The 14,202-nt window shown below is 35.8% G+C and overlaps 1 protein-coding gene across 1 annotated transcript; it reads right to left on the bottom strand.

Annotated features, from left to right (window-relative positions):
* Window positions 1-4,696: 4,696 nt before the first annotated feature.
* mal2 (mal, T cell differentiation protein 2) lies at window positions 4,697-11,914 on the bottom strand. The gene is made up of 4 exons (XM_088929177.1): window positions 11,735-11,914; window positions 10,421-10,591; window positions 6,433-6,636; window positions 4,697-5,286 (listed from the first exon to the last, which is right to left on the bottom strand). Exons 1-4 carry the CDS (start codon window positions 11,846-11,848, stop codon window positions 5,215-5,217), a joined length of 561 nt encoding a protein of 186 aa, XP_088785303.1. The 5' UTR covers window positions 11,849-11,914; the 3' UTR covers window positions 4,697-5,214.
* Between the last annotated feature and the right edge of the window lie 2,288 nt (window positions 11,915-14,202).

The following is a 14,202-nucleotide window of genomic DNA, read 5'->3' as shown; positions in this document are numbered from 1 at the left end:
GTTTTTCTGTAATTTACAGCAGTTTTGTATTTGCTGTTTGCTCTGTAGCCTCTAGTGGCAGTGAAAAGAAGAAAAGAAAGGTTACAGATTTATTGTGACACTGTCTGCTCGGGGAGGTGTCTGGGGCCATGTTGATAGTAAATCCAAAAAGTACTGGTCCAAGACAGTGATGTTTTTCAGGATACTGCCAACAGTCAGAGCAAATTACAATGCGGTCGCTTTAGTTTTATGGTTTCAGTACAAGCTCCATAGGAATTGAATAAACTTGCCAAGAAAAATGTTTGGGTTCCTTATAAAATGCTTCAAGTGTGTGAATGTATGGCTGTAATGACATGGTTACCATAATATTTGCCAATAACACGCACATATCAACATTTGTGGAGAATAAAGCGAACAAAAAACAAGACATTGCAAGGCAGAGTTTGGTGGGTTTGTGTTCTCCTCTTAAAAGTAAAGCATACAATTGTAGTAAGAAAAAGCATTCTTTTTTTAGAAGGCGTCCGTCTGATTGATTAACTCACATCAATTTGGACATGCTTGTCCAGAAGGCTACGAAAGAGAGGAGAACGAGCTTGTTTATAATGCCCATTATTTCATTTAGTAACTAATAGCGAATTGATTTTAGTTCAAAATGCAAGAGTAATGGCTTCAACAATATGACTAGGTAGCCTGTTTCACACTCACTCCCACAATATTTTGCTGAAAGAAGTGGCACCTGCTCTCAGTTTTAAATGCTCTTTAAGCTAGTTTCCATTTGCGTCCTCTGGCTTATATCTCCAGATTGATTTTAATTCTGCAGTACTCCACTGGGTTGAGTTTGTCAATACCCTTGAGGAATTTGAATACATGGGTTGGGTCACTTCGGAGTCTTCTCAGTTCAGCACTGAAAAGGTTCTGTTCTTATTGTCTCTCAATGAGGACCGTTCGATTAAGCATTCTAAGTGTGGTCTTGCTAGTATTGTACATGGTACTACGTTAACATACTTAAATTTAAATTGTAACCTTTCTTTAACTACACATGCTAACATTTATGTACCTTTTTGTTTGCTTCCTCACATAGTCTAGAAGTAAAATATATGTCAACATAAACACTTTTTTTCAGAAGCAGCCACTTTAACCTCAGTGATTCTCATTTTGTATCTATAGTTTGTCGATGCTACCTGTATGCAGCACCCTGCCTTGCCTACATTAAATGTCATCTGCCAGGTGTTTGTCCAGCCTTGAATTTTATCTAAATATTTTTTAATTTCCTGCTTTTACAGTGTTTGCTAATCCCGTATTTTTTGTATTGTCTGTAAACATCCAATCAATTCTTCAGGTCCACAGCTATTTATTTCAGAGTCTATTTTGTTTAAGCGTGGTTATTCATTAATAAAGGCATTGATTGGTGCTTAATGCAGTTATGATAATACCACACCTGAATGAAAGTCATTATTCACATACTTACCTCACTGAGGAAGCAGATATTTTGTAATAGCATGGTACAATGCATCAACTACTGCAGGCTGCAACTTTACTTGTGAGTTTACAGCATATGTTTCAGTTGGATAATGAAATAAAAGTTCAGATTTAGTGTAGATTCACATGTAGTCAGCCTCAGCATGCGTAGGCTGCAAAAGAACAGGTAAAGGTTTATTCCGTGCTGAAAGGAAAAGAAAAGAGACACGTTTTGGCCGTGGAGCCTTCACTGGGTGTCCACACCTGAAGAAGGCTCCACAGCTGAAATGTTGTGTCTCTTACCTGTTCCTTAACACCAGTTGTAGTTTTCTATCCCAACAGTGACCTTGGATTTAGGGGTGAAACCACATTTCTGAACAAGCTGCCTAAAATTCTTCTCACTTACAGTAGGTGTAAAGCATACTAACTTATTTGCAGTATTTGTCATTTTTAAATGGAGATAAGTCACTCTACTAGGCTTAATTGCACAGTGCTTCAGACACTTCTGTACTTCTTATTTCATGCTTGCATGCACAAAACATACAGTATACTCCAGTCCTTCTTGACATTTTGGCTATTTCCGGGGTTTTTAAATAAAGAAATGTATGTTTGAGATGTGGAATTTATGACTGAGAGGCAGACTGACCAGGAAATGATTAGGACTGGAAATGTCAGGAGTTCAAGATAGTGAAGCATGTTAAAATTAACAGCACAATGTGAAAGCTGTTTCCCTTTTCTAACATTTCGCAAGAATACGCACACACAAGGGGGTTTCCAAACTGCATATTTCAATTAAACATACATTTTGGATATTAGATTATATTTTAGATATGATTGAAAATGTATTTTGAAAACCTCTTGTTTGCTCATTAGCAGAATTCTGGAGCTGTAAAATAATTGTGAAATATACCCATTGTCTCCTATTATATTGTAAGCAAGATTGTACTGTTTTATAAGATGGTCATATGGATCACATTATTAGGTTGACTGTAACCTAAGCTTTGGAAGACTGAGGTAGAATTATTTCCTAAATCTGCAGAATGGGTTGATGTTTTCTTGTACTTTCAATGGGCTGGATGTTTCATTTTCATAAAAAAGCAGCATATCATGGAATTGTTTTTTAAAAAACATACCTCTAAAGCCTTGGACTAGTGGTGCACATCTACAGTCATAGAGTCTAGATAAACAAGCTTTGGTTCATAGGTTTCTTTAAGTCAGCAGCAGTTTAACTTGGGAACAGGATTCAGTCAAATTAGTGAAATACATAAATAAATCATTTATATAATTCCATGTAATTTTATTTGCCCTAAAAAGTAAATCAGTAAGTATAAAATACACATTATAAATGATATTCTCCCACACAAATAATAATGTAAGAATAAAATTGACATATTTACCTTTTAGTTCTAAAAACATTATGGCTTAGCCTCCTCATCTAAATAATACATTGTATTGTAAAACCAACTGCAAAACCAAATTTCACAAAAGGCTACTAATACAGTTTCAAAAATATACTTCTCTCCATTTTCTTAAATTCCTTTTGTAAATCATTGCAAAAGGCACATTAATATAACTAGATGATTAATCTAGTTATATTAATTTCAAGCATTAAAGTCATGTTTATACTTCTGCAGGAGCAATTGCAAATTGCAATTGCCGTAGTCTCTGTATTCCAACAGGTCTTCTGTTATTTCTACTGAACTCAATGAAAAGGTTTACTTTCTTGGTATTACACGTACATGACTTTTAAAGATTCAAAATCTGAAGTATATATTTAATACAAGAAGGCTCCACAGCCGAAATGTTGTTTTCTTTCTTTTCTTTACAGTGTGGAATAAACCCGTTACCTGTTCCTTTATAGCCTACACATGCTGACGCAGCTACCTACTTGAACTACTACTGAATATTTACTACCTACATTTTATTCCTTCCAAAATATACTGCAGCCTCTGTCATTAAGCACTTCTGTCATGTTCTACATTTTGTGGTCCTTTTTATCATAGTACTTTGTACCTAAAAATTGTTTGTTTAATACAACAGAATGTCAATAGCATACAGATTAACATTTTGCTGCAATGGACAATCCCCTGTGCAATCTGAATTGCAGCAATGACTCATGTTTAATTAGCCTATAATTGTTTCTGTGGAAGACTGCAATATCTAGTTATGATGATGTGTCAGATAATTAACTGGTTGGCAGACATACAGACATAAAAAAATAATAGGCTTGATAGCTTTATCAAACAAAATAACAGGTGTGGTTATGTTGCTATTGAGTTGTGGAAATGACCGGTGAATTCCACAAATCTTTGTGATACACAGAATGGCAACTGGGAACTAAGAGGCAAAGGGGCTGAGTTCTTTTACACATATATAACACAGTCTGATAGTAATAGCCCAAGTGAACTATGAGTTCAGAATTACATAGGAGTTAGAATGCCTTACAGAAATGTTCATTCCCTTTCACTGATGTCCCCTTTTTTGACATACAAATGTTTACACATTTTGACAATTTTATTAAAAATGTAAATGCTCAAACTGAACACTTTTATGAGTGAAAGAAATTAAATGCAGACATTTTGTGTTAGTATTCACCCCCTTGCGTCAATACGTGGGAGGAGCAATTACTGTTGTGAGTCTTTTTTTGATAAGTCTCTGTCAAGTTTGCACACTGGGATGGTAGGCTTTTTACCCCCTCTCCTTGTCCACTTGTTCAAGCTCTCTTAAGCTGCTTGACGCTTGCTTATTGACAGCCATCAGTTGAATATATATTAAATTACCTAAAGAAAACTCACTAGAATGTTTCAAAGTTATGCTGCTGGGTTTGCAGACAATAAGATACATTTGAGATTTAATTTTCCATATTGATCAGACTACTGTACAAACTACCAAACAGGCTAAATGAGACAAATGGCCTCCTCTCATTTGTCACCATTCTTAACTAGAATCCCCTGGGCTTAAAAACCAGTGAATGAAGCTAAACGTTAAGAAACTTTTCTTCTTTAAAAGTGTCCTACCCCCCCCCCCCCAACAGTGACTGTTCAGAGTGAAACAGAGTTGTACTTTCACTCTAAAATGAACTGGTAAATTTAGACAGCAATTTGTAACAGAAAAGGTTTATTTCACATACTATGAAATCTGTTTTATACTGCTAGCTTTTAATATAACTTTTAATCTTGCCTCAAGCACTGAAATACACTTAACACAAATCCCATTAATCTGAATTTTTCTAGCAAAATGAAAACTCTTCAGAATCAGGTTAATACAAAAATTCTATTTATTATGTTCCCAAAAACAGATGTTGCATATATTTACATATTTGTTAAAAAATGAAATACTGGGTATTAATCAATACAGAGAATGATTTTCTTTTTAGGTCCTATCAAACAAAACAGTTACCATGCAACCCCACAAACTCAGGAAACTCTTTAAAGAAATAAAAGCATCTCATAAATAAGTAACCAAGTGGCCAAAAGCCTTTTTAAGATTACAATGTTAAATAGTAAAATAACTAAATTTTCAGAACTGGATATATATGGAAAAAATACTAAAAAACAGAAGATGAAAATGCTTGGCAGAATCCCAAAATATTGAGACACTCAGTAAAGTACTTACTCTAAATGCTGCATGGAATATTTTTAAACTTTATCAGCACAGTTTATGTCCTGTGCTGTAAAGTTTCTACTCCACGGTTAATAACACAGTTTGTTCATAGAGTTTATTGTACTTCTTTCATGCCTGAACCTTAAAACCAGGATCCGAACAGCAACAACAGCACTACATTCTCCATCTTCTAAAGCCCATGAACATACTGCACGCGTAGCAAGTGGTTACCACAAATGCAAATACCTACAAAGAAAAGAAATCAAATGTTATGCAGCTATTAAGAGTTACATTTTTAGTGACAAAATAAATATCATGATCTCAGCATAAACATTTAATGCAGCATTTGCAATAACTGCGTGACTCTTTCCAAGCAACTTATCAGTGACTTTTTTCCAAAGGTAATACAGGGTACTTCATATTAAAAGTTCCACATAACCTATTTCCTGAAATAAATACAATTGGTTGTGGCCATTAACTTAACCCTCAGTGCTCTTCCTCAGGTGATCAAGTTAAGGTAAAAATAGGTTAAAAAAGGCCATTTCATGCTGGGTTGTATTCTTTTATTTAAGACACAGAATATTTCTCTTTGTGGCATGTTAAGCGGTTGTTTAGGATTTCAGGTTATAGGACTAGCATTCGGTGTTACTGGGTCCTTAGTACATTGGCCCTTAAGACACAAAGTTCTTATATTCTAACTGGTACAGTATGCGTGTTAACATTTTATGTTAGAATAGAATATTTGCCTGTCCGAATCTGACTGAAATTACCCTTTCCACAGAGCTGCATTAGAGAATAAAGAACTTCCACACCATTTTCCTTTTTATACGTTTTTTTTCCCTCTCCCCCATAGCTGAAACAATACTGCATACATCTTTATTGTATAATCGTACCCAGTGTATTCTGGCAGTGATTCAGAGTTCAAAGAAGTGGTGCAAGAATAGATATACAATATGCAACAGCATAAAAAAAAATTAACAGAACCCTAAATACATCCAGTACAACTCTAGAATGAGTAACAGCCAGAGAAAAAAAATCTATAAAAAGCTGTTTAATTTTGACATTTAAGTTATGTGTTATTTTAGTTCAGGTGGGGAGCTGCGTCAGCATGCGTATGCCGCAAAGGAACAAGTAATAGGTTTATTCCATGCTGAAAAGAGAAGAAAGAAAACAGAATGTTTCGGGTGTGGCAGGAGATACCCGAAGAAGGCTCCACAGCCGAAACGTTGCGTTTGTGCGCACCTTTTTTACACAATTTATCCAGCAACCTCATTTAACAAAATACTCAAAAATTAGAGGGAAATTTGCTACAGATTCCAAAATGTTAGAAATTATTTTTGATTAACATCTGAACACAATAAAGAAACAAAGGCAGGTATATGAGTTACTTACGGTAGCTGCTACGTTAATATTGTACTGTTGAGGGTTCAAAAAGGTGACGATGTTTTTGTTGGTTATAACCACCATACAGTTCAGAGTGGGGGGAGAGGTGGCCGTGGAATTTATACTGATTGCTCCAGAGGCAGCTGTCACTGCAGCTTCAAGTACTGAGGCTCCAAAGTAGAACAACAGTGCGGTAAAGTGGTACATTACATCCTAAAAATGAAACAAAACATTACAGTGTGTCTTTAACAGGTAGTGTTAAAACTCTACTTTTTCATTACATCCTAAACATTAGAGAAAACAAAACCTTTCAAAATTACTGGCCCATGTATTCTGTAGAGAACTATATGAGATCATGTCTCCTTTTATTTAGCAAGTCAAGGTAACACTGATCCTTTCCTTACTTACTGTGGGTTCTGGGTACAAGTAACAGCATTTTGCTTTAGAAATCTGGAGTAATGAAGAAACTGTACAGCTACTTCCTACAGTCCTACAATTGACCAAATGTTCAAGTTCAAACCAACAATGTAGGGATGAGGCTGTAGGAGTCCCTCACTCCTGCCGATGGCTTTTACTGAGCGAGCATATGCATCCTTCAACCTCTTCTGATGTTTTTATTCCCCTTCACTTTTCTTAAAATGTTAATTAAAGATGGAAATGTTAGCCTTTTCTGATATGGCCTTTGAAGAGTAATTCGTTTTCTTCAAGGAAATGTTCTTTAGGGAAATACCTTGAGGCCTTCTGTCCCATTGCCAAAAAATCATGACGAGCATACCCACATTTAGACCAATTCTCTTTCTGATAAATTTCTTTTATCAAGTCTGCGAGACATGTGACAACTGCATCCATGATAAAAAAAACCTCCTTGGTCCTCATGTTATTTTGAAGCACAAGACTTGCATAAATGCATTACTCTCATAACGGGTCTTCACACAACGCACATCTACTGTAACACTTTTCTGACCGAACATGAAATAACTAAAGCATAACCCATGATGCACTTCTACATACTGTAAACATTAACTTTCTTAAACAAGCCATGCCTTTTCTACCAAGACCAATGCAGGTCATGTCTGTAAGGTAGAAATATGCAAACAGGAGCTTTCTTCTTCTCTACTGCATATGAAAAAGAAAAATGAGCCCTACCATCATTTTAGGCATTTTATGAACTATGTGCAATTTTTTTTAAATGAGTACAGTTTCTGTAAGTATTGACTCCACTTCATTCATTCAAGAACACTCAATCTTCAAGGGGCTTAGATCATTGATAACACTGTGTTCAATTTGGGTTAATGAGCTTCACATTTAAAAAATAATCAGACATGAATTAATGCTAACCTAAAGAATATAACACTGTTCTGCTGACTATTTGATCACTGTAACTCTGCCAATGGAGCTTAGGTTCTTGACAGACCAGTAAAGCCTGCTTTTCAAGGCCACGCTCTTTGTACAGTTTTAACACCTGGAATAACAAAAGACACCTTCAGTTAACTAGGAGAACAGGTTTTTATTCAAATGGGGTTTTTTACTGAGCTTAATCAGCTAGTTACTATCTTGACATGGGAGAACCTGATGAATTGGTCCAGTTATTTGCTGCTGCTGCTGCTGCTGCTGCTTTAGAGACTTAGCTTCAAATTGCACACATCAGCCTCATCCAGCCTGGTTGGTCATTGGTTTTAAATCTACAATTTTCTTTTTCATTTATCCTAACCTTGTAAAACCGTATCTGTTAAGTAATAAAGACATCCATTTGACTATGTCCCTATTACATCTTTCAGATCTTGTAAGATGAAGACCGTGGAGAATTAAAAGAAAACAAAAATAAAGTAAAGTTAACTTCAAACGGTTTTGTTCTTTGGAAGTGCAGGTCATACACAACTCTCTCTTAACTTCTGGTATTGTTTGTTTTTGACTGGAGTATACCTGTTCTAACTCGTATCCAATTAACATAAAGATAGTTGTTGCATTCCCACATTGCTCTTAAGGTGTTCATGGCAATTTGGTGATAAAAGTGTAGAATTGTGGGTCCTTTTAAGGACTCAACAATTTACCAACCCCAATTACTGGGGGGAGAAGATATCAAGGTGTCAGATTCTTTCATTTTTGGTGGAATACTTCACTGTAAATCATATTTTATAGGTGGAACAGGACAGAATTCCTACTTTTGGACAATGTTCTTTTTGGACACTACACGTTTTCTCAGATTTTTCTAAAAATTTACAAAACAGTGTACGAACCCAGGGGTATTTAATCTGATATTGGGAACAAAACTTTGACAATATACGAGTCATTTATTTTCAGTGAGATTGTGGCTGTTAATTTTGAACACAAAAAGGAAAATTTAAATGTAAATTTAATAGCACTAATTTTGCATGATATATTTATATTAGGATTTTTTGGTGGAGCCTGGGAGAAAGATTTTCTAGTAGAGATTTCTAAGAAAAAGGAGTGCTTGTGTCAAAATGCATGTTTCTGTAATGCCTTTTTCCCTTTGGGCATCTGACTGATATATTTTAACACACCTTAGTGGATACTTACAGTCATTTCTAAACTAAACTGCTAAAATGCCTTAGAGTGCTTAAGCAATTTCTGTCATGCCTTGGACCCATTAAACAAGATTTAGCTTGTTCAGAACATTTATACACAGTAGCTCACAAAATTATAATCTATCAATGATACCTATTTTAAGCTTATTGAACACTCAGCAAATGATGCTAAAAATTATAATACTGAATTAATACTCTTAAGAGTATACTAATGGCAACTAAGAAAGTTTCATTTTCTTATTTCCTTAGTGCACAACAAGCTGAATGCCACCAGGACAAAGAAGGTCTCCTTTTTCATTGGCATGTCTGGTACTATACTGTACATCACTTTGAATTTCCAAAACATTTGTAAGAAGTTTTGTTTTCATGGGGTTTTTACATGGAGAAAAAACCCATGGGTGATAAACCCATTTACATAGGATTACTGCCCAAGGAAGACCGTTGAACAGTTTATGTAACAGGTTGCTTTGGGGGAGAGGAGACTGTTATAATGACACACCCCAGCACTCAGTGTTTTACACCTCCCTGGGCAGGTGCCCAGAGGCGTCACAGACAGAGATTAAATTCAGTGTCCGCTACAACTTACAATTAAAACAAATGCAATAAAACTTGATTTTTGTCACATTAAGGATGGGCTAAAATTGCACATCAACATGTTTAAGCGAATACTGAAGACAGCCAGTGGAAATCAAAGCAAGTTTTTAGCTCCATTTTCAGCTAAGTCTCAAGTCTCAGGGGTCATAGCTGGTATACTGTACCTGTATGTTTTATCTAAAGTGTTGGAAGAATTCAATATTATTGTATAAAAGTAACTGCAGTGTTCTGAAACTTCTTATAGAAAAGAAGTAAAACATGGGAGTGTTGCCTTCAAAGAGGTTCAAGGTTCTTAACCTTTGGAAATGACACAGAATGTTCTATAATATACTAACAAATGGTACCTAAAAACTGATTATGATATCATAATAACTGATAATTACCATCGCCTGATCTCATTGTTCAAGGAAAAGCATTTTACATATGGAATTTAATCAAATGTATTTGCCATACTATCAGTAATTGCTTCTGGAAAGCCTTCTAAATCAGAACTGTACCATGAATCCTGTATACTTCACCATTGTCCTCTCTTAATATTTACCCAAGTAAACAATTTTTTTAAAACCTTTTTGCTGAAATAATTGTTACATCTCAACACTAAATGGCAGCACTTCATTTTAAATAAGCATAACATGAATGGAGGGGACTACAAATGTCCAACAAAAAGCAGATACCGTCATCTGCTCTCCTAAGGGTCACTGATTACTTCCTTTTTGTCATATGGGCGACTGGATCGCAAAACACTGAATATTGTTGTGCTTTTTTTCTCTTGCAAAGAATGCAACTAAGATTCTTGGCTGTTTGGTGCCTGCAAGCCATTTTCAGTTCACCAAAGAAAGAAATGTAAAACTTCTTACCAAGAAATTCCAGTCAGTGTTGATCCTGTCAACAAAGCCCAGGAGAAAGACAAGGAGGTATGCAGTGGAGAAGGTAAACATGGTTACGGACACAAACATAACCCAGCCTTGTAACAGAGGCACGGGGACATTGGAAGAGGCCACAAGAATCCATACCAGACCTCCAAGGACCTGCATGAGAAAAGAAAACTCTGCTTTTAACATGTACTACTATAAAAAGCTTTCTTTGTCATTAGGAAAAAAATAAAAACCATCCTTCTGGATATTTCACCAGCTGCTTTTTCCCTATTTTCATTTTCAAATATTAACAGGCAAAAAAAAAACAAATTAAAAGAGCTAATACAATTTTCACTTTTTAAAAGTCTCTTTCAGACATTGTGCACTCATAACATCACCTGTGTACAAAGAAATACATAAGATACTTTTCTCCATTTTGATTTGGAGTCCTAGACTGTAGGCTTTGTGAGCAATGTTTACAATGTATCCAATAAGTATTAGAAGAATGTTAAGTTTAGTAGACTTCATTTTAAAATTCTGAAGGTTTACCCTGGTATTTTTTTTAACGTTTTCAAGTTACTTTGTCATTCTTACACCAAGCATTGGTAAAAAGTTCTCATTGCTTTTGTCATTATTCATTGTGGTGGTTTTGCAGTGTTACACCACGGCAAGCTTGTAATTAGGTCATTTCTGACCGTTGCAATGTGAATTACTGTACCACGCAGAACCAGGTAAATCTTGTATTTAGTACTGCCCAGCCTATCCTGCAACAATACCTTCTTAAACAACAGCTTCAGATGAGTTGTTTAGGTATTTAATAACAAAGCTGAATAAGTTAGAATACATTATGTTGTACACACTTCGGTATATATTAAAAGTATACCATCCACCGGAAAAACACTAAATGTCACCGGAGAGGATCTTCCACAGCCGTGCACATTCAATTGTACGGCAAGTTTTCCAGACCTCCGTGTTATTTTAAATGTGGGAGTGGCAGGGCTAATCCTCTTAGCTAGGTTCTCGAAATCTTCATTTTACATGTAATGTCGGAGCGCTGTCATCACCTCATGAACTTAACAGAAAGCACCACGTTTCTTGCGAGCTCTTGCGCCGCTGCCATCAAGAGCAAAAAAGCCAAATGCCTCATCGGTACTTCCAATATTAACAAGAAGCAGAGACGAGATCGTTTCACTCGGTGCTTCTTGTCTGGAATATGAAAACATTCACACATTTTCACACACACTCGAATGTACTAGCGAACCACGGCGAGTAGCTAACTTTTGTAAGGAAAGGTGTTCAGAGTTTGTACACACTTACTATTTCTAAGCAGACGAGAGCCCCCGAGTACGTTCTCAGCACCTCAGGTCCCGTAGGCAAAGAAATTGTAGCGGCTGGGAAGGACGTAGCGGGCGAATTTGCAGATTCAGACATCCTTTTCTTAATTCAGAGGTTTCTGTTCGACAGGTTCAAGATCCAAATCAAATTCCAGCCGAGTCACGTGTCCTCGCAGCCCAACAGGTGTGCGGCCACGCCCATTCTGTCCGTTCGGAGCAGCGACACCGCGTCTCTCTGAAGGAGACCTGGAGTACGTGAAGAGCGGTTGTAGACTGTCATAAATAATCCTGGAGTAGCCGAAGTACGTTTGTTTAGCCATCAAAACCAGGGTAAACAAATGAATTACGACTTGTCGCTCACTTGTTATAGTATCAGTGACGTTTATAGAGAAGCACGCACATTTTATAGATGAGGAACAAGTAAATATTTATTCCAAAGGAACAAGTAATAGGTTTATTCCATGCTGGAAAAAATAGAAGAAAGAAAGTGTTTTCTTTCTTCTTCTTTCTCTTCTTTTTCTTTTTTTTCAGCATGGAATAAACCTATTACTTGTTCCTTTGCAGCCTACGCATGCTGACGCAGATACCCACCTGAAGATTTATTCCATGCTGAAAAGATGAGAAGAAACACAATGTTTTGGCTGGGGTGCCTTCTTCGAGTGTGTTTTTCTTTTGGCTTGTTGTTTGTTATTTTGCTAATAATTGGCATTGTGTTTATTGTCTTCTGTTTTCAGCATGGAACCTTTTCACCACGAACCTTTACTTGTTTCTTTGCAGACTACGCATGCTGACGCAGCTACCTACTTGAAGTATTTTATAGATATTCCTTTGAGTTAAAAAAATAATATCATGGCAAAAACACGGGCGTGCCTGGCTTGAAGTGTATAGAGAACCACAGTAAGTTACAAATGAATTTTCAAGAGATATCATCATATGGACGCCAGTGCATTATACTACAAATATACAAAAAATGAGAATATTGCAGCCCATTACCAAAGGAATTAAAAAAAATATATATTCTATTTAATAATGTTCATTTTTTAAAAAGTTTTAAAATAAAAATACAGTGTATTCTAATTTTTACCTTTAGTGTAATAAAATTTGAATCAGGAGTTTGGTATATCTTGGTCTTTTAAACCGCTTTTAAATGTTTAAAGTCAATTTTTCACATAGCTTTAGGTACAGTAATTTATACAATCTAATGGAACAATAACACTATAATCCTACATGACATTTCTGGAACCTCAAAAGAAGTGAATTTATGACTATATGTTTTCTTTGGCAAGAATCTCATTTTAAACAACTAAAAAGTATGTCTGTCATGCTTGAATCTTGGAATTGAAATGTCCTCAATAGCACTGATGAAAGGAATCACATATTCCTACCTTCAATTCAGCTTATTAGGAAAACCTTAGATTCTGAATAACGTGCCATCTATTTCTCAGCTCAATCCCCGGGAGAATATAAATACTCCTTTGACTGTTGAAAGTTTTGGATACACTCTGAGAGGCCATGCTCGAAAATGCTGTCCACTTAAATTTGTATTTGGGAAAGAGAAACAAGTCCAGTGGTGAGCATAACTGCAGCAGCTCCCATGAACCGATTCAGAAGCCTGTTGACATGGCAACCAGGAGCATCATCTTTGGAAGGGGAACATGTGATATTGTCAAGCTAATACAAAGTCAAGAAAACAGAGTATATTCCCAAAACACTCTTCAGTTTGTATGTGTGTTTGCATATTCCCTATTCAATTCAAGTATATGTTAGATATGTATTTGCACAGTGGTTATATACTTTATAATCCTAATTTAATAAATTAATAAGGATAAACAAGAACAAATCCGATATAGTCCCAATTATTTAGCTCTTGCCAAGAATATTAACATTTCCTGTCAGAGTAGGAAAGGACATTTTTTTTTTCAGTTCAACTGCATTATGCAAGTCATATTGGCTTCATTCACAGGTTAATCATTCAACAGTGTTGTTTACTCAGTATGGGATAGTGGGGCCTTTCATCGGTTGCTAACTCTGACACACATAAGAGGTGAGTGAAAATACAAGGCTGAGCTGGAAATCCAATAACTGCTGCATGTCTATTTCCAGGATATTTCTATTTTTATTTATTTGATTAACAAGTAGACATAGCATCTTAGGATACTTACAAAGTTTTGTGTTAATTGTGTAATGCTTGTTTTCAGAAAAATAAATTCTACAGGTACAGACAGTCACATGTTCTAGTACCAGATTACAATGTATCTTTCTTTCAATATTGGGTTGATTCAAACTACACTTTTTGAACCTGAAAAAGAGAGCTGTGAAAACATTAGCTTGTTAAGTTTGCCAGAGCATCACCAAAAAACCTCACTTCCTGTTAATTATAAGAAATGTTAGAAATATTTGGCCAATATGGCTGTTTTAGTTACTAGTAGGTAATTGATCTACTGTAAGTAT

This window comes from Atractosteus spatula, chromosome 12, assembly GCF_055471065.1.
Source record: "Atractosteus spatula isolate fAtrSpa1 chromosome 12, fAtrSpa1.hap1, whole genome shotgun sequence".
Lineage (NCBI taxonomy): Eukaryota > Metazoa > Chordata > Actinopteri > Semionotiformes > Lepisosteidae > Atractosteus > Atractosteus spatula.
The sequence above is the reverse complement of the archived record's forward strand: the minus strand, read 5'-3'. Positions and strand labels throughout refer to the sequence as shown.